At 40.5% G+C, this 21,767-nt stretch overlaps 2 protein-coding genes across 7 annotated transcripts; one reads left to right on the plus strand and one right to left on the minus strand.

Annotated features, from left to right (window-relative positions):
- Window positions 1-1,198: 1,198 nt before the first annotated feature.
- brcc3 (BRCA1/BRCA2-containing complex, subunit 3) lies at window positions 1,199-2,154 on the minus strand. Its single transcript, XM_088281557.1, has one exon. It carries the CDS (start codon window positions 2,021-2,023, stop codon window positions 1,241-1,243), a length of 783 nt encoding a protein of 260 aa, XP_088137683.1. The 5' UTR covers window positions 2,024-2,154; the 3' UTR covers window positions 1,199-1,240.
- Window positions 2,155-2,210: 56 nt separating this feature from the next.
- rab27b (RAB27B, member RAS oncogene family) lies at window positions 2,211-20,617 on the plus strand. Of its 6 annotated transcripts, XM_088281841.1 has the most exons (8): window positions 8,671-8,836; window positions 9,163-9,225; window positions 9,379-9,417; window positions 15,688-15,859; window positions 17,142-17,230; window positions 18,150-18,253; window positions 18,430-18,553; window positions 18,920-20,617. In XM_088281841.1, exons 4-8 carry the CDS (start codon window positions 15,707-15,709, stop codon window positions 19,104-19,106), a joined length of 657 nt encoding a protein of 218 aa, XP_088137967.1. In that variant the 5' UTR covers window positions 8,671-8,836; window positions 9,163-9,225; window positions 9,379-9,417; window positions 15,688-15,706; the 3' UTR covers window positions 19,107-20,617. The 6 variants fall into 6 exon arrangements, with proteins under 6 accessions (XP_088137969.1, XP_088137965.1, XP_088137967.1 ...); XM_088281843.1 differs by lacking the exons at window positions 8,671-8,836; window positions 9,163-9,225; window positions 9,379-9,417 and adding an exon at window positions 2,211-2,256; XM_088281839.1 differs by lacking the exons at window positions 8,671-8,836; window positions 9,163-9,225; window positions 9,379-9,417 and adding an exon at window positions 3,052-3,311.
- Window positions 20,618-21,767: the final 1,150 nt, after the last annotated feature.

The following is a 21,767-nucleotide window of genomic DNA, read 5'->3' on the forward strand; positions in this document are numbered from 1 at the left end:
TTTTCCCTCCCCAATTAAAAAAAAAAGTATTTTATTGTATATGTATGTATATTTTCCAGGACGGTTTTGGTGTGGTGCACACGAAAATGAGGTAAAATAAGATCAAAACAAAGCTTGTAGATCTCATAGTCTTTATGTTAAGTATACAATATCTACAAGGGCTTGTCCATTAGTCCAAAGGCACATTTATTTTATTTGTTGGGTAACAAAAGATGCTTATTCAAGCATGGACAGGTTAGATGGGCTGTTTGGCCACAAGTGGGTTGCACCAATTCATAACACCTTATGATTTTCCTTTTTTTTTTTTTTAATACCGAGACCCAACACATGACCAGGGAAAAAATAGCACATGTCTTTATTGCTCTTAAATTGTGAGGTGCATTCAAGAGGACCAACACAAAAAGTCTCCTCAACCGCAGTACCAAGACTGACCTGTGAGGGGCAGCATTGGACAGTCAGACCGTCAGAAAATACAAAGAAATAGAAATGAATTAATTATAAGTATTAAATTTATCTCCACATGATATCCAACTAATACATTTATTTGTCAATGTTTTAGCACATTGAATGACATTTCTTTGCACTAGAACAACTCGGGCTAACTGAATGTGAGACAAAAGTGCACTAATTTACATCTGCGCTAATAGTACTGCTCGTGAGGAGCTACATGTTAGTAGAATTTTATGTCACTAGTAGTACTAGTAGCACGCTCACTTGTAAGACGTAATTCTACGACTGTGCATAAAAGCTACATAGTTGTGGAAAGAATAAGTGAGGCAGTCGTTCTATTAATTGTCTTACTAGTGAGAATTAAGCGTGCACTTGTGGGCAATTCAGCACACTAATAGGACATTCCATGAATGCTCAAACAACGGTACCACTGCCTGGATGAAAAGAAAAACTAACAGTGGAGTAGCCTTGACTCACTGATGCTTACGAGTTTTCAAGTAACGAGCCATCGCTCGTTTTTTTTTCCTTGTGCTGGGAGCAAACATTTGACTTAAGACGTGATTATATGTGACAGAACTTTATCAATGACCACTACAGAGAAAAAAAAAAAATTACCACTACAGAGATGGAGGGGTAAGCCTGACACGCCCCCCAAACAATGGAAATGAACACGTGCCAGCTGTGGATGTTGACATGAGGTAAGCATTTAGCTGCTACGACCTCCAATATGTTGTGTTGTGGTAAAAAAAAAAAAAAAAAAAAAAACATAAGGTAATCATTCTTCCCCCAATCAGAGGGCATTCAGCTCCTGTGTCAGCTTCTCCTTCTCTCGCTGCAGCTCCGCGATGGTCTGCTTGTTCTGCTCCAGACGATCCTCCAGCCACTGCAGAAGCGGTCCGCTCACCGCAGACATCTGGCTGCACAAGTTCTTGGTGAATACAGATCCGTTGTGGATCTTGGTGACGGGGTCCAAGTGGGCCAGGTTGTGGATCTTGCGGTATGTATCCTGTTCCTCCTGACACAGAATCCGCGGCAGCTCCACGGCCGACTCAAGGCACACTTTACCGATAGCCTCGCGTGGGACGACGTGGATCGGGATCTCCACACGCTCGTACTCGGAACCCTTTTGGGTCTGGACTGACTGGAAGCATGTGTAGAGGATGCGGCCCGTCTTGGTGTTTTTGTCCTCGATGAAGCAGGAGAAGATGAGGCCCACAAAGCCCTGATCCAGCATTTGGTACATAGCCTGCGTCCGGACGTCGACGTGCGAGGGCCACACGGTAATGTGCGGATGGGAGTGGTACCAGCCCACCACCCGCATCGGCTTGCCCGTCATATCGGCAAGCCTCTCAGCCTCCGTGGAGGCGGCAGACAGCTGCTCCGGGGAGATCTCCACTCGGTCCTTCCTCTTGTCCGAGCGGCGGAGGATGATGACGGAGTGGATGTGGACGATCCGGGTGACTTCTACCTCTCCGATACACAAACCCATCACTTCCTCTTTCTCCGTGCTCAACGCGTGATTCATACACACCAGGAAGGCGTCCGACTCCAGATGAACCGCACTGACTGCCATTTTCTTCTCCAAATATTTGTTTTTAATGAGAATGACGATAAAAGCACCAACAGGAAAAAGAGGCAGTGTTTACTTCCGTGTTTTCTGCCACTTCACTTAAAGCGGTCCGAGTTGACGCAGCAATCAACGAAAGGTTCCGTCCAAATAAGACGATGGCGATATATAAATATTTAAATAAAAGGGTTCATTTGCTTTAACTTCACTGCTGGCAGCTGACCTGAAGTCCCGCTCGGGTATGTTACTTATTTCTTTAAATGCCCTGTGATTAACTGGCGACCAATCCAAGATGTAACCTGCCTTTCACCCGAAGCTTCTGAGCCCTAATCTTAATGCACCCAAACTTGAGAGAATATAAGCAACAACTAATATAGTTCCCAACAGTCTTGACTTGGTGATGGGATCAAACATGTGCAATAACCTACACTTAGATGCTTTTACTGTTCATGTTTAAATACCAATATTAAAAGTGCATAAGAGCACAAAAAAATACACGTTCACCTTCATCACAATCAAATTAGTATGATATCACCCTGGTTGTCAACACCTGTTGAATATCGAAATTGAAAGAAATAGAATGTGGAGAGCACTTGGACCCAGTCAGTCAAGTCATTTTAGTTCAGTTGTTGACAAATGGTAATTCCGATGAAGGCGAACTGGTATTTTCTCCAGTATTTCAAAATTATTAATTTAATATTAATTGTCAATATCACTTCAATTAGATACAGTTGGAAATTATTATTATTATTATTCATTAAATAACACAATACCCCAGCTCAATTTGCAGTGATATTGTCAAAGAGGAACACTATTATGTTGTCTGGTCGCAAATCTCAATAGTAATGGTGTTGATTTTCACAGTGATCTTTTTTTCCATAGCTAGTGAATTTTCACTTTATGTCAGATAGATACTGTATCTATTCGTACCCGGAGAATAATAAACTCTACTATAACTGACAGCGATTTTCTTTATGACTCGCTACCAAAAACGCATGGAGAAAAAAAATCTTTCCATTTTCCGAGGTGTCCCTGAATGCGACACAACGTCAACCCTCCACCCCAGGAAAACCGAGCTTCCTCCATAATTCCGAGGTCCACTTGTTAGTTCGTCTCTCATTAGACACTTAAACTAACTTCTGTGCACCTCGGTCGCTCTGTGCGCGGAATTCCCTCGCCATAAGGATCGTGGGAGCGATGCAACGTCTTGGAGGAGGAGGAAGAGGAGACGAACTGGCCAGAGAGCAGCAGCCACCTGCAAGAGGAATCTGAGTTTGTTTCTCTCACGTCAAAGGTACGAGCACGAGTCGAAACGTCTTCGCAATCCGCCCGATACAGCTGCCTCGTTGACGGCGGGGTTGCTTACTGGAGCGTTTCCGTGTTACTTGTGGCTTCGAGCATCATCGGAAGGCAGGCGACGGGCTATGAGTCATAACCCGGCAGGCGCAGGGCTGATTGGGGCTTAGCTGTGGAGTGTAACCAGCGGCTCTGCAGCATCTCAAAGACTGTGTTCTTTATTTATTTATTTTATTTAAATAGGATGCCACATATGCATGCGACCGATGTGCTTAAAAAAACTGTGATGCCAAATGTTTGTCTTGAGATGACATCATGGATCTCAGAGCAGTTCAGTTTGGTTTGGAAGAAATTCAACGAGTGATTAAATGGAATCTCTGACAGTTTATGTTGGATTTATCTTGGTACAACCTCGGTTGCAAGGGAGGATATTGATTGTGAGTCTTGGATCAACAGTTGGGCCTTTCAGGTTTAACAAAAAAATGCTATGCAAATCCAGACTTTTAACACTCTTTCAGGGTGCATTTCAAATCTGAAATATGTGAAATAGAAAATATTAGTAGCTGCGCCTCATTCTAAGAGGAAATCCAATCTGGTGCAATCTAATTTTACCTACAAGACTGAACTGACTTAACCTTTACCTTCGCAACTGGATGTTTTGTGCTGCAGTGCATCGTGGGAGATAATCAATGACAAATCACTACGGTTCACATGCAACACGATTCTATAAAGTGTAGAACATTTGACGGTGACGTTTCATTTTCCCACACAACACTGGGACTGATTCTGTCTCGAATTCTCCTTCCTGGTTTCATTCCACAGTTGTTTGTCTTCATAAAACTTTGTCTGAGCGATAGATTAAGAGTTTGACTTGTTTTGAAGTGTCTACATAAGTTGTGGTGCGCCGGGTTTGGTCAGCTCTCGTGCACCAAACACTGAAAAGGACATTAAGGATATTCTTAAAACACCCTTTCCATGTGTAAGGCCGGTCAAAAATCAAAATGTTCAAGAAATGTAGTTGCTCCCCGCACTTACTGAAATACACGTCGCAAAACATACTTTATACTAATAATAATTTATTACATTAATTATGAACTAAACTGGATGCCTTTTTAAAAAGCATCACAGTAACCGACGACAATTTACACCAAAACAAAATTAGAATTAACAAAGATTTGCAAAAATATGATTTAAGTATTATTTATTTATTTTCATAACTTTGTCTTCCAACTACAACGCCATTAATGTAAAATAAATCAAAACAATACTCTCTCAAACACGATCTGTGTGTGTGTTGTCTGCACGAACTGCTGTTTGAGGCTGACTGTAAGAGCGAGCGCAGCTGTTTGTGTCCATTCTCACAGAGCTCCTGCCTTGATGATGTGCGGCTGAGATCCATAAACATTAAAAAGCCGCCTGAAACCATAAAGAACACGCTACTCTACCAACACCCAGCAATGCAGGAAGCAGGGCAATTATTCCTGAGTTTTTTTTTGTTTTTTTTTTTAAATTCCTCAATTTGTTTTCCTCCTTTGTTGGTGCATCATCTTAAATAGTTCAATTGAATAGTTGCCTATGAATAAAAGAATAGAAAGCTCGGCAAAGAGAGCAGGGAATAAATCAATCTGGGGATGAATTTCAGGGATGTGAAAATACTTTCAGATCAATATTGAAGCTTGTACTGGTGCTCGGAAGAACATTTTCTTCCCCTCAGCTGCCACTTTTATCTTCAGTCATAAAGCACCATGATTACAACTTCTCATGGAGGGGCACTCCTTATGAAGTGGTGCCGTTTTAATGGCAAAGGCTGCATGTGGATCTAGGGAACGCTGTTTTCCGAGACTATCGTATTGGAGAGAAAAGCTGTTTGTCGCTTAAAGTCACAGATTTGATGACACCATCGAAGTCCTTAGGGAGGGGGGGGGGTGACAGTTTATCCCTGTTCTGTTACTTGATTATTTTAGTGTGTGTGTGTATATATATATATATAATTTTATTTTATTATTATTTTATTTTTTTAAAATTTTAAAACATTTTTAAATTTTTTTTGTAAATTTTATTTTTTATTATAATAATAATAATAACCACTATATTGTCTCAAGTTTGCAACACAATTTCCAATTAATTCACTTAGGAAGCCCGCAAGTGTAAAAGCTTGATGCGCAGGAGGAAAAGATGTGTGTGTGTGTGTGTGTGTGTGTATGTGTGTCCAAAAACCACACGGAGTAATGTAAAAGAAAAGAGAGTAAGAAAGATGAGAGAGAAAGCAGGAGAAAAGGCTAGTTGCCTGGTGACAGAGACGGAACGACTGCAAGGAGAGAAGGTGGAAAAAAAAAGGATGCAAAATGAGGAGGTGGAGAGGTGTGGAGTTGTTTTACAAGTGCAGAGAGTTAGCGGTCACGATGCTGCTGCCTTCACGTTGACTGCACTTAGGAATGCGCAAAGGGGGGGGGGGACAAATATGCTGTTTGTCTTTAGTCGTTGCAACTGGCAAATCGTGGAAGTTACTGCCAATTTCATCGCGTCGCCATTTAAGTGAATTTGTGCGACTCCTAACTTTTGTTGATGAATGTTTCTAAAACCGCATGACTATTTCATATCACTATTATTGTAAGTATGAAAGTATCAGTTCTCAGTATCGCCGTGATATTTCTCAAACACAAAACAACAAACAATGTCTGCATTCTCAGTGTAATCATTCAAGTGTAAAAAAAAAAAATAAAATGAATATTGCTCATGGATAGCAGCTTGTCCGTCGAGGGGTACAAATTGACTCCCGTTGTTTTCTTTTAGTGAATAGTGGAAGATTTATTTCTTTATTTTCCATCCAACATTTTTTACCGCTTATTCGTCGTCGGGTCGCGGGGGGCAGCAGCTTGAGCAGAGACCCCAGAGATTTTATTACCCATTGAAAAGAAGAAGAAGAAGGCGAAAAAAAAAAAAGCACCAAACAGTGTCTATTTGTTTTTTTGTTTTTTTTCACACTCCCTCCGTAAATGCAAAGCGCTGGGAAACGGCCCACTGCCAGTTGCTACACACACACTGCAGCTTAATCATTTACCCTTTTAAATTCTGCATAGCTACCGTGTCCCTAGCACATGTGCAGCAACTGCATGTCCTCGGGCTCGCATCCAAAAACATATTTGCAATACGCCACTGGGTGTATATTTGGATTGAGAATTTGATTTATTAGATTTCGTATTTTATAGAACAATTAAATGTGTATATAATCAATCAATAAGTTGTTTACGTCTGCATAAGTTTAACTCGCCGGGTCGTTCTATCGGTGTTCTTCATCGCTCTCGACTTGTTGACTTCATTCTGGCCTGTGAAGAACGTGACGATCAGCAAGTACGCAACAATGATGTCCGTTGTGCAGGCCGGACTCGACATTGTGTTATTGGACTCGCATTTTGCCTCTAAACACATAATGGATGTTCTCCTGCTGGCGAGAAGCTGTTGTTGTCTTGTGACTCTGACTTCCAGGCTGCCATTTCGACCGTCGAGCATTTTTATTGTTACAGAAACGATTTTAGCATTTGGACTTAATGACCGTCGCAATTGCATTGTTTTAGGTTACTTAAAATGAGATGAATTTAAGACATAGAAGATGTCTTATTCGGAAAAAAAAAATCTCCTCCACATTGCACATCATTTTTCAAAAGCAAACATTTGGAAAATATTGTTTAATAGATGAGACATTAACAATAAATGGGCGCGTTTTTCCCTCATTTCTTGTCTGCAGCACCATAGCGATCTGCTACCCTCCTGGTTAGTATTTCCGAAAAACTTTGTGGATTTTTGAAACTCGATGAAGGACGATCTCGCGTAAAATACCTAATGTTGAGCAAGTTTTCTCCAAGGTTCTAGTTCTTCTCCTTTTGCACTTTTCACCGTGAAAGTGAATTTGTGCCGTTTGTTGAATATTCTCGTTGTGTATTGTCGCAGTTCCAATGGAACTCAAAAGCCTGCATCATATTCGCACTATTCTCATTCGGACGGCGAAAAGAATGGCAGCAATTAGAGTTGGGCGGCCAGTGAACCATAATCGGTTGCCTGCTGTGTGTGTGTGTGTGTGTGTGTGTCATCTTAACACCTTCCTGTGAGCTCATTTCCATGTTAGATGTTACAACTGCGCTCCGTTCAAAACATTAACAAGACCTTTTCTGGTTCACGTTGACGTGTGACTTGCCTTCCTCTGGGGGCAACACGTTTGTTTGATGTTGATATCTTAGCACGTCGTCGTGGGCCTCGTTGTCGTTTTTATTTTGCGCTAATGGGAGCAGAGGGATTGTAACGGTAGTCGGAGGCAGTTTACGGCAGCTGTTCCCGCTGATGTGATGGGACAAAATACATCGCTATGCTCAAACGTTGGAACTCAAAAAGAGAGAGCGTTCACGGTTCAAATGTGGGAAGTGTGTTCTTTTGTATTTCTCACATTTGCTCCAGTGGCCTTTTGTGTCTCGGCTTGCCCAAAGCGCGCGTTTCTCTTCAATACTTCATGCGGAATTAAATGATACAGTGAACTATCCATTATTTCGCATGACGGCACTCTTGCTCTTGTGGTCATATGACAGGGTGACTCAATAGAGCCGGGGTGGGCAAACTTTTGGATTGGCGGGCCACAATGGGTTCTCAAATTTGAGGTCGGGGCCGGACCAGGAGGAGATGGATGGAGCGTTTTGGTCACCTCACCTCATTGGAGATAAATAATAAATTTAATTTGAAATGAAAGTGAACAAAAGCATTACAACAATATATATGTCTTTGAAAAAGCACCGTATTTAGAAAATAAAATATGAACAAGGTTTATTCATTTCATTTTTTTCAAGTTCACCGGGCCGGATTAAAACATTTAATGGGCCGCATGTGGCCCCCGGGCCGTAGTTTGCCCACGCCTGCAATAGAGAGTGCCTAATCTGCTTAAATTAACACAGGTAGATGTGCATGACCCTTTCATCTCTCCAGCAGAGAAGCGAGAGTACCAAAAGATTGTTCCGGCCTAAACATATTAACCGCAACAACATGAACAGTTCGATTATCTCTTTAGATCGATAAACTCTTATCATCCCTTGCAAATGCCGTCAAAATAATTTCAAATGTAATGCAGTGAGAGAATGAGCGATCTGGCTATCACTTTGTTTTATTTGTTTGCTTTTATTTGTGCAACATGTGAGTTGTCTTGCGTAACAAACAGAGAATGCATTTCCTCCTCTCAAGAAAGATCTTGCGCAGTCACATTTCAGGTCTTTTCTACTTCCTGCTTTACGACTCCACCTGCATAACCTGCGGCTGCTCTTGCTTCAAATGATTAGATGTGCGTGCGCGTGGTGGTGCGTGTCTGTGTGTGTGTGTGCGTGCACGTGCACGACCGCAGCTAGTTTACCAGATCCTGGCCCCACCCTCTAATTACACAGCACAGCAGTGGTAGAGTCAGACCGAAGAAGCAAGAAACAATTGCAGAGGCGGAAGAAAGGACGAGGGGGGAAGCAGAAAGAGAAACCTTCTAACTACTAATACTCAGTAGGTAAAAAATAAATAAATAAACCAATGAGCTCGTTGGCAGGATGCCGCACACCAAGAGTAAACATGTCAGTCGACAAATAACTGAAATAGTTAAAATGCTAGTCGGTTATTTTTGCTCAGGTTATAACATAGTAATAACTATGTTATTACTATGTTCTAAGTAATAACATTTTTTAATCCCATATTTATTCTGTTTTGATTTTTTTTTTTTTTTTTAATTCCGCAACTCTTTTCTCTACTTATTTAATTAGCGCGATCACCACCACAGCAACTACAGCATGGTGGTTGCTTGACTTAACAGTTTTATTCATCCTTCCCTGCAGCCCCGGCAGCAAGTCAGCTGATCAGATAACTCGGTGGTGCTGCTTGTGGTGGTGGTGGGGGTGGTAAGTGGGGGGGTGTATTGGGGGGGGGGAGTGGCTGTTAAAGTTCCTCGTCCTTGTCTGCCTCCCGCTGAATGGTAGGCAAACAGTTAGTTGGTGTGTGTAGATGTGAGGCTGCCGGTCAGCTGCTCCCTGACGCCTCCTTTCCCCCTCCAGGACCCGACACTGTTGAATCAGCTGAGGAGCCACTGAGCGGTAAGTCAGGCCTCGAAGCCACGGCGATGGATGCATGTGACAGGCCACTCGATGAACGCGTTGTTGAAAAGTAGCAGCAAAGACTTGAGACACTACTTGGTTGTTTGTACAGGGAAATGTAAATGTGTGCAACTGTGGAATCTGATCACACCCTTTTCTTTGAAAACCGCTGCGATACTATTTGGCTTTTGCTTATGAGAATTGTAAGAAATAGAACTGCATAGGCAGAAGGTGGTGATGAATGTTCTCTGCAGCTCTGTCTCGTGATCAAGTGATGTGGAGCAACAAATGACCCCGGTGTGGGCAAACTGCGGCCCCGGGGGCCGCATGCGGCCCGTTAAACATTTTAATCCGGCCCGCCAAACTTGGAAAAAAAAATTAAATGAAGAAACCTGACACCTTGTAGATGTTTTATTTTCTAAATACTCTGGTGTGTCAAACACAGATATTTTGTTGGAATGCTTTTGTTCATTTTCATTTAAAATTAAATGTATTTTTTTTCTCCGATGTGGTGAGGTGACCAAAACACTCCATCCATCTGCTCCTGGTCTGGCCCCTCTGTTAAATTTTAGAACCCATTGTGGCCCAACAATCAAAAAAGCTTGCCCAACCCTGGTTAAAAAGGTTTTGCCTGGTTTAAGATGAACAAAACTTTTGTGTACTTTGTTGAAATTCCTCGAGCGCCATAAGCTTTTTTTAAACCAGCAAATTTGCATCACTGTAAGGACGCAACTAGTTGTTTTTACATATGCTGGGGCTTCGTCTCATTTCTAACAAAAATCTGTGATGTGCTTCATGGATGTCTTTAAATTCCAATACAAAATAAAATAATACTCCCTATTGCGGTTGTAATTAGCTTTGCTCGCACTGTGAATGCTTCTTCGTTGAATAACACTTCCTCTCTCGTATTGCTAAATGAGGTCACGAAAAGATCGGAAACGCGTTTTACTTTGATGCCTCGCCATTCCTGCACCACTGACAATATCAAATTACACTAATCAAATTGCATATAATCATGTAGTGTGTCCTCTTGCAAATACATTTAAACAACAACAATAAAAACATCCTTACAAAATAATCAGCTTTCTGTAATAACCAGCGTGCCACGGCGCTAATACCGGAACATACCACAAAACACCATAACATGCATTATTGATTTTGTTATCATCACCACCATTTCCCCGAAGGCAAAAGGGTACTTGAATAATATTTGTTTTGAGAACTGGGTGAAAATCGCAAATCTGTGCTGCCACACTTGTGATGCTTGTTGGTCGGGAGTGAGTTGATGACGCCAAAACACTAAACAAGGAGGAAGCTAATAAACAATGACTAAACCTATTATTGTAGACTCGCTACGCATTTTTCTCAGTGGAGTGGTGATATTTGGACTATTGTTACTTGTTGGTTGTTGTGGTTCTGCCCTGCAGTTCGTATCAGTTTAGGTCTTGAAATCCAGTCCATTGCTAGCATCATTGTGCTAGTATCATCGTGTGATTAGAAAGCTGTCTATTGTTGTCGCACTCGGGTCACATGAACAAATTTTCTTTTTCACTGCCAGTGATGCTGGAAATATTTAGTGAATCAATAAATGGGATACAGGCTTTATCTATGACAAATCATTTTTGTTTCGCATCATGCTATTCATTTGACAGAAGTGTTTCATGCTGCTGCTGGTTTTCTACTTTCTGTTTTTGTTCCCATTTTCATTGACTTGAAAGATCTTAACAGGTGCCAGTATTGACGCGTTTTGCGAACCAAATGACTTTGATTTCGACATTTTGTGACTGGTGTCCATTTGTGCTGTTTGAACAGAAGGGGCACGGAATAGCGATGTAGACTGCTGTGCTAGCGTTTCAAGCTAGCTCTCATTGGTTAAGTGCCATACATTTGTATTTGGTTCATTACATTAGTGGGTCGTTTTATACTTTCAAAAAAAAAAAAATAGAAAAATCATGTGTACTGATTCCGCTGATGCTTTGTGGCCAGTGTCCTGCCCGCTGTGATAAATACAATAAATCACGGTTTGCTAAGAGGATGCAGTATAGAGGCACACTGTTTTTTAATACCGCCATGGGGAATCAAGTTATCATAATATTGCGTTTCCATTTCAACGTGTGTGCTATGGGATTTAGGGCCTCGTTTGTAGCTTCCCTTGTGAGCCATAATTTGGAGTTTCACTTAGCTTGGCGGTTAAGCAACGAACAAGACGACGTGATCCGTAAAGAAAAATGTCAATGTCCGCATTCAAGACACAAAAGTTTTATATTCTTTACCTCGTGTTACATCTTAAGGGGACTAAAGTTATATTCACAACATTTTAAATTCATTTTATGGGTCAGAGAGACACAAAGATATCTTTTTCATAGCCGTCACATTTAAATGGACAAAAGACGGCAAAATAATGTTTGCCTTGCAGGCCACATTATTGAGCAGAAGAGCCAGTGACTTTGTGGAGATCAAAGGTCAAATGATTTCCAATTTTCCTTTCAGCAGCTTGGCCATAATTGCAAATAAAAGAGATTAGCTGTTAAGTAAAATGTCAGCTTCTAGATGTCCACCGAGATGAAAGAAGACAATTCCTTCTGTCAAATTTATACTCGGCTAGTTTACCTGCCCATGGAAACGTAATTGGCAGCAACACGAGCCACTATCAGTGCTGAAACCCTGAAAAGATCTTTTGAGGTTTTTGCCACATTGTTAATGTTAACTTTTAACACATACTGAGCAATTAAATCTGTTTTTCCTCCCGATACCGTGGCGGATTGTCTGAGATGTTTTTTTCCGTTTGATTTGCTTGACAAATTGGTTAAGACTGAGTAAGCCGCATAAAACCCACAAATATAAACACACAACTTTATGAGGAGGGGAAAATAGAATTAGAATTAGAATTAGAAAGCTGCAACTCACAATTTAAAAAAAAAAAAAAAAGAATCTATTAGGCTGATGTTTATTTCTTTTTTTAATTAATAGTTGAATTGGATGAAAGAAACGAACATTACTAAACACTTTACACAGAGTAAAATAATAATAAAGTCATAATTCAATAACAAGGATGGTGAAATGAGTAATAAAATAAAATAAAATAAAAATAAATAATAAAAAAAAAAATGTACTCCATCTTCACTGGTATGTGTCGTCAGAAAGCTATCCACTTGACAATTGGGATAGATTTGCCGTTTTATTTTGCACTAATGCATAACTGCACGTCATCATATTGATTGTATTTAGTTTTTTTTTTTCAAGTCATTCAATGAAATTACATTTCAAAAATTCTTACGTATTTTCGAGTTGCTCTTCCTGGAATGGCATCATCCATGCTGACCTTTCACACCCAGCTGTGGTAGCTTTCTGTGGCGTTTGCTGGTGCACGTCCTGCTGTGAGATGAAGGAAGGAACTGGTTGAGACTTGCACATCTGTAATGATGCTCTTCATGCGCTACTGCTTTTGTTTAGACTGCACTCAAACAAAGACACGATGAAGGCTGAGTGAAACGTGCAATTTGGAGATGCACAAGAGCATATTCGTTGTTTCGGGATTCTGTTGCGGTGAAGGATGAGCTGCGCCGAAAGGTCAAGCTCCGAATTCAGAATTCTGAACTCATAAATCTCCGCCCTCACCTCCCGTCACGAGCGACGGGTCTTGACAGAAAACAATTCTTTTGCTGCCAACGCTATGCAGAGCGATGAAGCTAAAGGGCCCGGCAGGCGCTGACATCATGAATGCATCACTGCCGGGTTAAGTGGCTCGAAAATATGCCACGGTTTCGAATCGCCGTGGAAACCCCGAAGAAGGTCTGAACGAAATGATTACGAGTCGGTCGTCGTTTCCCTTTAGAAGTTATTGATTGTCGGCTTCGAGGAACAGATTAGCGCCTTGAGCAAAGACTTTCATCGGTGTCCTCGGATCAGGAGCACAATTAAACGTATGTCTGCTTCGTTTAAGATAATCTAGACTGTCGCCGACGCATTCGTCTGGGTTTCTCTGACAAATGTCAGCTGTCCTTTTCATGTCTTGGGGCCAAAGACAGAACCCAATCTGGACGGCTCATTTGTCAATCAACGGGTGACTGTAAATGCAACATGGGTCATCGCTACCAGGGCCAATCAGATATTGAGATAATAAATTGAGCAACAGGACTAAGTGTACTTAAAAATAATTTGAGTGAAAATAAATGCTTTATTCACGTTTAATTAAAGTACAGCGGATTTCTGTTTCTTTGACAGCTTCATGTGAGCTCCTTTTCTCCAAGCACAATCATTTTATGATTTGTCCAGAGAGCTGCACACTCTCTACATCTCCACTGCTTGTTGTTCCCCATCTCCCCTGTTGTGTTTGATTCTTCATGTATTTTTAATGCCTCTCTGGTGCTTTATGGTTTTGTTCTGCTTCCATGTTATTGAGAGAGAAGATTTAGCATGCTCTTGGGACTAATTTTCCCCACTACGAGCCCAGTGTAACAAATCTTGCAGCAGTAATTCTGATAGTCAGTAAATATTGTATTTCTGGAATGATGAGGTAAGATGGCGTGTCGGGTAAATGACGAGGTGTCTCTTTGTATGATGCTGTAAATGGCATGTATCGTCACCTCACTAGATTAAACGGTTCCACCCTCATAATTCAGCAATGCATCACATTAAAGTCTTGTTTGATATGCACCAAGAGATGACATCATACAGTAGCAGCACCAACACGCACATTTCATTTTAAACTATTACATGAAACAGATTCAATTATGTTTATGTGCAGTTTGCTCCATATTTCCCTTCCCTACATATTGCCTCCCCCTATCCTCATTTCCTAGTTAGTTTTTTTCTGAGCCTTTCTTATAAAAGTAGGTTCCACATAATAATTGTTCGCTTATACCAGTGTTTTTGAAATAGTGGGGCGGCCCCCCCTGGGGTGCGATGCTGAGACCATCGAGAAAACGTTTTTTTTTCCCCGCCGTACAACAAAGTGTAATTGCACATCCAATCCACAAGTTGGCAGTAGCGCTCCCGTTGCCCATTGATCGCGGCGAGTATTAATTCGACGAGGGAGGTTTGTTTTGCTACGAGCTGGCGATGTGAAGCGCAGTATATACAAATACCCCAAAATAATCGAGAAGCAATGTCATCTAAAAGTCATAGGTAGGATGATTATATTATCATTGTATTATTATTAATACTTCTAATGTATGCGGTTCTTTTAATTACAAAGTAAATGTAATTAACAGTAAGCAAATATGAGTAATATGTGTAAGTTTTTATGTACATTTTGACAAAAATACGAAGGATTATGTGAAGTCGAAATCCACACTGAGAAGAATAAAAAAAATACTCCAGAGGAAAAATGTCTGCACTAATGGTGTTTTTTTTTTTTCAAAACAACTATCTATCACTGACTGAAATTGCGTTCATACATGCTGTCAAGTGCTTTAAAATATAAAAACAGCAGCCTCTGACTGCACTCGTCCGTGTCGTGTGAGCGTTGAAAGGAGCAATGTCTCTTTCTTCATGTTTAAAACCAGCTCTCATTCGTTTCTGTTGATTGCTGAAAGAAGAATATTGCCTCTGCTTGCTACTTACTTTTCCGAAAAGTTTCCAGCACCAAAAACCCAAAGCCCTAGTTTCTTACAAAAAACTCTTTTCTTGAGCTTGATTCAGACATCAACTTCAACTTCCCATCCTGCCGTCCTGCACGTGCCTGTCTTCTTGAAAAGTCTCATCCAGAGCTTCCAAGTTGAATAATTTAGCAAGGTGTACTTTTCTCTTTCTGTGTTATCTGAATTATTTCTGCCGGGTTGAACTATGGCCTCTCTCTAATAAACCGTCTCAGCTGAGTGAATTGGAGTCGTATGGTAGTCCGTCCAAACATTCCAACATTTAACCTTGAGGCCATCAATAGAAAAGAGAGAATGAGTCCAAATGCGCGGCATTCCTCTTCAATCAAACTGTTATCTGTACTAACGGAGTTCTGTCACGACATCCTTTTGGCTTTGAAAGTTGAACAATGCAGAAGCGTATGATATCATTTGAGCTTGAAGACAAGTTTGTTTCTTTCCTGCCGCAACACTTACCGTCGCATGAAACTTAATTCATTTTAATTGCACTATGGATATGGATAAAGTGTATTTTTTTTTTAGCATTTTAACTAATAAATTTGCAAAGATTTTAATTTCTTCCCCTTGCTCTCCACTTGTATTATATATATATATATATATTGTGTTTTATTCTCTTTTGAAATGATACACTGTTAATGTGTTCTGGCATCTGTGTGTGTGTCTTGTCCAGGTTTCTATTGGTCATCACGATGACTGATGGGGATTATGACTACCTGATAAAGCTCCTTGCTCTGGGAGACTCCGGTGTGGGGAAGACAACATTCCTGTACCGATACACAGATAACAAGTTCAACCCCAAGTTCATCACCACAGTCGGCATCGACTTCAGGGAAAAAAGAGTGGTAAGACGTCAATTTGGTTGATCTCCAAGTAGTTTAATTTCCCCCCAAAACTATGCCGGACCTTTTCCATTTGTCATCGGAAGGTTTTTGGTTTGCCAACTATTGGAATCCTTCCGTTCATTCCGTGGCTGCGGGTTTTTTTTTTTTTTTTTGTTCTTTTTGGATGATGAATTTCTGTATTCAGGAAATAGCAAACACGTTACATGGGGGAGTTTGTCGTCTCTGTTTGGCATCATGTGACTGCTCTAATTTGGAAATGGGGAATTCTCTCATGGGAACGTTGCTAGTTCCCAGCTGTCTCAACTCCCAGGACTGACTTTATGGAGATGCCGGTGTGGCTGTAAGAAAAATAAATGTTTCATATATATCATTTTTTATTTATTTATTTTTTTTAACATGGCTTGCCACTTATTTGTCACCTTGAATTTGAAACCACCAATTTTACATGTGCTGAAGAAGTGTATGAAACGATTCCCACTCGTGTCAGTGGCAGTGCCTCGCTCTCATCTGTCACAGTAAAAGGTGTGAATGACGCCCGAGGCTTCCCACCAATCCACAAACACAAGCAGTGAGTCGCTTTGCTCATCCGTGTCCATTTCTCGACTTTAAAGCCCGTTGAGCTATCGTTTCCCCGAAGTAGTCCACAGATGAAAAATAAACGGAAATACATTTAGGTTTACCTCCCACACTCCACGACTGCCAAGGAAACCAGTCAAATGATCGCCATGGTCTGCCAGTAAAGTCTTCTTGGATGCATTTTGACGGAATATCCCTTTTGATCAGCTCCACGTATCAACACAGCGTAGGACGTCGTCTAAATTGACAATAAAATATCGTTTTTCTTTTTTCTTTCTGTCGACGCTCACAGTTTTTAACTGCAAGAGTTGACAACGTTTTTGGCTCCACCTGATCATTGTCTGTCAATGATATTTGATTAGTAATTATTACATGCGGTAATTAGATGAGGCAGATATTGGTGCAATTTAAATGTCATGAGCGTGTAACCCTGGGGAACATGCTTTTTTTTCCCGTGGTACTACAATGAAGTGTAATTGCACATCCACTCCAGCAGGTGGCAGTGGCGCTCTCCTTACCCATTAACTCGACGGTGTAGGTTTGTTTTGCAACAAAAATGTTATTATGTAGAGTTGCGGCGGTGAGTGAGTGGGGGGCTTGAAGTGCTTTCTTCTTGCTAGGGGGGGCGTAACAGAAAATAATCAGGTCAGTTGAACCGCACATCCCAAGCGAGCCGTATTTAACCCAATGTGATGTTTCTCCTCAGGTGTACACAGCTTCCAATCCTAATGGAATGACAGCCGGAAAAACCTTCAAGGTTCACCTCCAACTCTGGGACACAGCTGGCCAGGAGAGGTGGGCTTTTTTTTTTTTTTTTAATAGCCATTGTTTGAGGAAATGTCATCCAGATTGCATTCATTCAGGTTGGCTGCGCAATAAAATAAAATTAGTCAAGATTGAAACACAGTTTTCAATATACCGGAGCAATTACAAGCGTATCACGTTTACTCGGACAAGTGTGCGTATGTTGTTTTGCTTGTTCACGACTTCATGTATCATTGATGGCCGCTCTGCGTAATGTATCTTCGTGGTCTTTACTCAGTAAAAGGCTTTGATCTGTTTTTTTTTTCCCAAGGCTAGATGACTCACATTAGGATGACTCATTCACTTACATAAGTTTTTTTTTTTTTAATTATACTTTCTGGAGCATTAAATCAAAAATAAATAAAATGAAGGGATAAACTAATCACGTGGAATCGCTCCACCTACGCAGAGTACATTTGTCATTTATTGCTCTGGCTCCGCATTTTGGGGTTACATGAAATGCAGGTTTTCTTTATCTATAATTATTCCTTTGATTACAGTCCATTTACAACATTTTGTCAAAGATGCATTTCAATAATTGCCTTTGCCACATCGGCGTAACAATTGGCGTTGCTGCAGTGTTGTAATGATTCAAACAAAAAATGTCTGTTTGAACGCAACCGTTGCAGCAATTCTTGGACAATCTCGGACTAGTCAGAGGCGTGTATTCTTTATCCTCTGCGCAGAATGACTCATATTCCTTCTGTGCTGAGAATGTGTTGTACCGTCCAGTGTGTCAACATAGGTCTGAATGTTGAATTTGTGAAATGTTGACTTTTTGTAGCTGCAAAGTGTGCATTGAATATTTTTACGCTATTAAAATCAGCGTTGATAATTTGGATTGCGAACCCGTTGGCGCCGATGTACAAATCTCATTTATGATGAAGTCTAATTTGGGTTGACATTTCAGATTCCGTAGCCTGACTACAGCGTTCTTCAGAGATGCCATGGGGTTCCTGCTGATGTTTGATCTCACCAGCCAGCAGAGCTTCCTCAATGTCAGAAACTGGATGAGTATGTCGTTGATGTCACAGTCACTTTTTAAAAAAAAAAATTCTAAACTACAATGCCTTTGTGTAAAATCCCACACATTCCCACTGACGCAGCTGTAGGCAAATGTACCGTCAAAATGTTTGTTGGATCATTGAACAAAATGAGAGCTCAATAGGTTGCTTTGTGTTGCCTTCCAGGCCAGCTCCAAGCCAACGCTTACTGTGAGAGCCCCGATATAGTGTTGGTTGGAAACAAGGCAGACCTGGCTGACCAGCGCGAGGTTCAAGAAAAACAAGCAAAAGAGCTGGCAGACAAGTATGGGTATGTCCACAGTATGTTTCATTGTATAAATGTGTGTATATATATTAGGAGTGTACCTCCAAAAAAAAAAAAAAAACAGTTTAAACCGGAAAATCTTTTTTTTTTTTTTAAATAAAAAATATATATCTTTATATTTAACATTTTTTTTTATATAAAATATATATATATATATATATATTATTTTTTTTTTAAATAAAAAATATATATCATTTATATTTAAAAAAATAAATATATATATATATATATATATATATATATATATATAAAATGTTTTTTTTTTTTTTTTTTTTTTTCGTCGTCTTTGGAAAGCGCCTTCAAATATACCAGCTATCCATCAACTGTCCTAACTTGGCTTGTTACCGACAGGATCCCATATTTCGAGACGAGCGCTGCGACCGGGGTGGAGGTGGAAAAGGCCGTGATAACGCTGTTGGACCTGGTCATGAAGAGAATGGAGCAGTGTGTGGACAAACCGCCTTCAGAGCCTTCTAACGGCACGGGGAGCACAAAGCTCTCCACTGCACAGCCCGATGAGAAGAAATGTGCATGCTAGAGCTCGAGAGCTCGTTCAGGAAGTGACCAAGTGTACTCTCTACTCGCCAATCTTTCGCTGTCTTTCCTCATCATTGCTTGCATGCTTCTTTGGTGTCATCGTGACCATCTCCTTTCCGGCCCAAACTAAACCATTATTTAGCTTCCTTATTATCTTTTACCCCATTACATTCTGTTGCCAAAATGCCTCAATAGGACAAGAGCAACCCAAGTGCTCCCTCTAAGGGTTATTCTAGGTACTGCAGTCTGATCATTCAGTTTTAGTCGCAAGACAGTTGAGTCAAGGTCAGATTTTTGTCCGTTTTTGTTCCTCATTTAAACTGCAGTCGACCATTCTGGTCCTTATCGCTGCTGCTTGGTGGTTTTAAGTTCAATTGTCTAATCTTTTCATCCTGTTTCGGCTGCCTTTCAAACTCGTAGTTCATTCAACAAGACCACTAAATGAGTTTCTTTCTTGGTCAGGTTGAACGGCTTTGCATCCCGATAGTTATTTGTTGTTGCATTTTTGTGCCGTATCTGTTCGACACCCTGATGATAATCTCGAGGTTTGGTCTGGTTCACTCACACTTGAAATGTTCTAAAATTGAAGCAACTGCTGCGGTTCTGTACACTGAAGCGCGCGGAAGTCTTAGGCCTCCACGAGTTTTGCTAAAATGTATAAGAGGTGCATTGAGTGTTTTGGAGGATCAGGATATATTGTATATAGTCATTGTGTGTGCGCATGTGAGGGCGAGTGATACTTTAATAGAGATATATATTATAGATAGATAAATCGTAGATTCTGGATCTAATGGCGGCCTAAGACTGCGCATATTTACTTTTTTTTTTTTTTTTTTCCAAAAACAAACGTTTGGAGGAACTGTTAATGCTTTTCACCGGAGGGTCAAAATTATGCCGAGTGTTCATGACTACTATCAATGTGTATTTATTTCCATCTCCATGTAAAACAGCTGCAGAGTTGTGTTTTGTTTTTTTCTTCGTTGGTTGCGTTCCAGTTTGACGATGGCAAATTGAGATTTTCTGTCACAAGAACTATTATTTACACTCAGTTTCATGTATCTCACAACCTCTGTCTAGCTTTCAATCTCAACAATTTTTCTGCAAGTCAACCATGTACCTAAAATCATAACGCCTCTATCTGCCTTACATGATGGAAAATGTGTGTTGATTTGAAAAGAGTTGATTTGCTCAAGTCATGAGAATCACCGTTCTTGCTTGTTGTGTATTTATTTCTTCCCCTATGATGCATTTGTTAGGCTTCCAAGCCTAAAATTGTGCTGAAACCAACGGCAGCCAAAAGAGTCGGTGGTTTATTTTGTTTTCTTTGTTGCTGCTTAACGTGACTTCCGTGGCCCTTTTAGTAATGATGATACAAAACATTTTTTTTTTTTTTGTATTGTATGCGATGGATCTGTTCAAAAGGTTTATGTGCCCTTAAGCTTTGGCTTCACTTTGTCACCTTTAACCTGCCAATGTGCCAAATCCTAATAAAAAGAGAACCTTCACACAAAAGCATTTTTTTTTTCAACGAAACTAAACCTCGGATAACAACGTTCACGTTTTGTGTGTGTGTGCGCGTGCGTGCCAACATCATGATTAAGAGTGTCATAAAACTCACAAAATGTGGTAGCATCCTAACTTTACTTAAGTGGTGGGAAAATGAAGCTTCAAATTTACTTCAGGAATCACTTTTTTTTTTTTTTTTTTTACTCCTTTAGGTGGCCCTCTCTGTTCATGGCATTCCGACTCATGGACATCTCATGAAAACATGAACGAGTTTTAGTTTGACGTTCTTCCGCACACACAACATCCTCCAAAGCAAATGTGTGTTTTAGCCAAGTCTCCCTTCATGCATCATTTTAGTTCCTTCAACTTGTTTCTTCTTGACTGATGTACTTGCTGCATGTTTTTGCCATGCAACCTCAATCTTAAGTGTAGTTTGAAGATCCTCTTGAAGAGTTTACAATGTTTAAGGACTCATTCGGTGCCTGTTACTAAATCTCTCGGATGCTCTGTTAATGTGTGCTACTCGATATGTTGATGTATTATTCATTCTGGAGTGCAACACAGAAGCAGAAGGAGAGGATGACATTGGTTTATGTGCCAGGTTTAAAAAAAAAAAAAAAAAAATCAAAGTACCTCTAAGAGTTTTTTTTATTTTTGGAACGTCTCTTTGTGTGAAATTTCTCAGACGACTGCAGTTTGTAAATGTTTTGTTTGATGCTTGTGTGTGATTTATTTTCTATTTTCTTCTTTTTAGGTTTGTGGCACCGCCGGGCAGCATGTTTGAAACTATTGCGAATGAAATGACTGTGATGCATTTAGTGTTGCAAATAAATCTGTTAGTTTTGACGCGTTCTGAGGCGCTTTTTGTTGTTTGCCCATTTTGCAAGGAGGTTCATCATCCGATTCGTTGGGCCGGACTAAAATTCAGCTCCGGCCTTTGTTTATCGAATTTATTTAAAATTTGACATCCAGAGCGTCTTCCGTTGTAGTACATATGTTCTACCGACAGATGGTGGTGTTTCAACGTGCTATTTCTGCTTTGATTGACGGATTGTCTGAGGTTGACAGTTCGCTGCTGATCAACTTTCGCTCATTTATTTGAACAGCACTGACAAATTCAGAAATTCTGGGCATGGTTGATTTAAAAAAAAAAATA

The sequence above is a fragment of the Idiotropiscis lumnitzeri genome, chromosome 18 (assembly GCF_059441095.1).
Source record: "Idiotropiscis lumnitzeri isolate Australia: NSW breed Sydney's pygmy pipehorse chromosome 18, RoL_Ilum_1.0, whole genome shotgun sequence".
NCBI lineage: Eukaryota > Metazoa > Chordata > Actinopteri > Syngnathiformes > Syngnathidae > Idiotropiscis > Idiotropiscis lumnitzeri.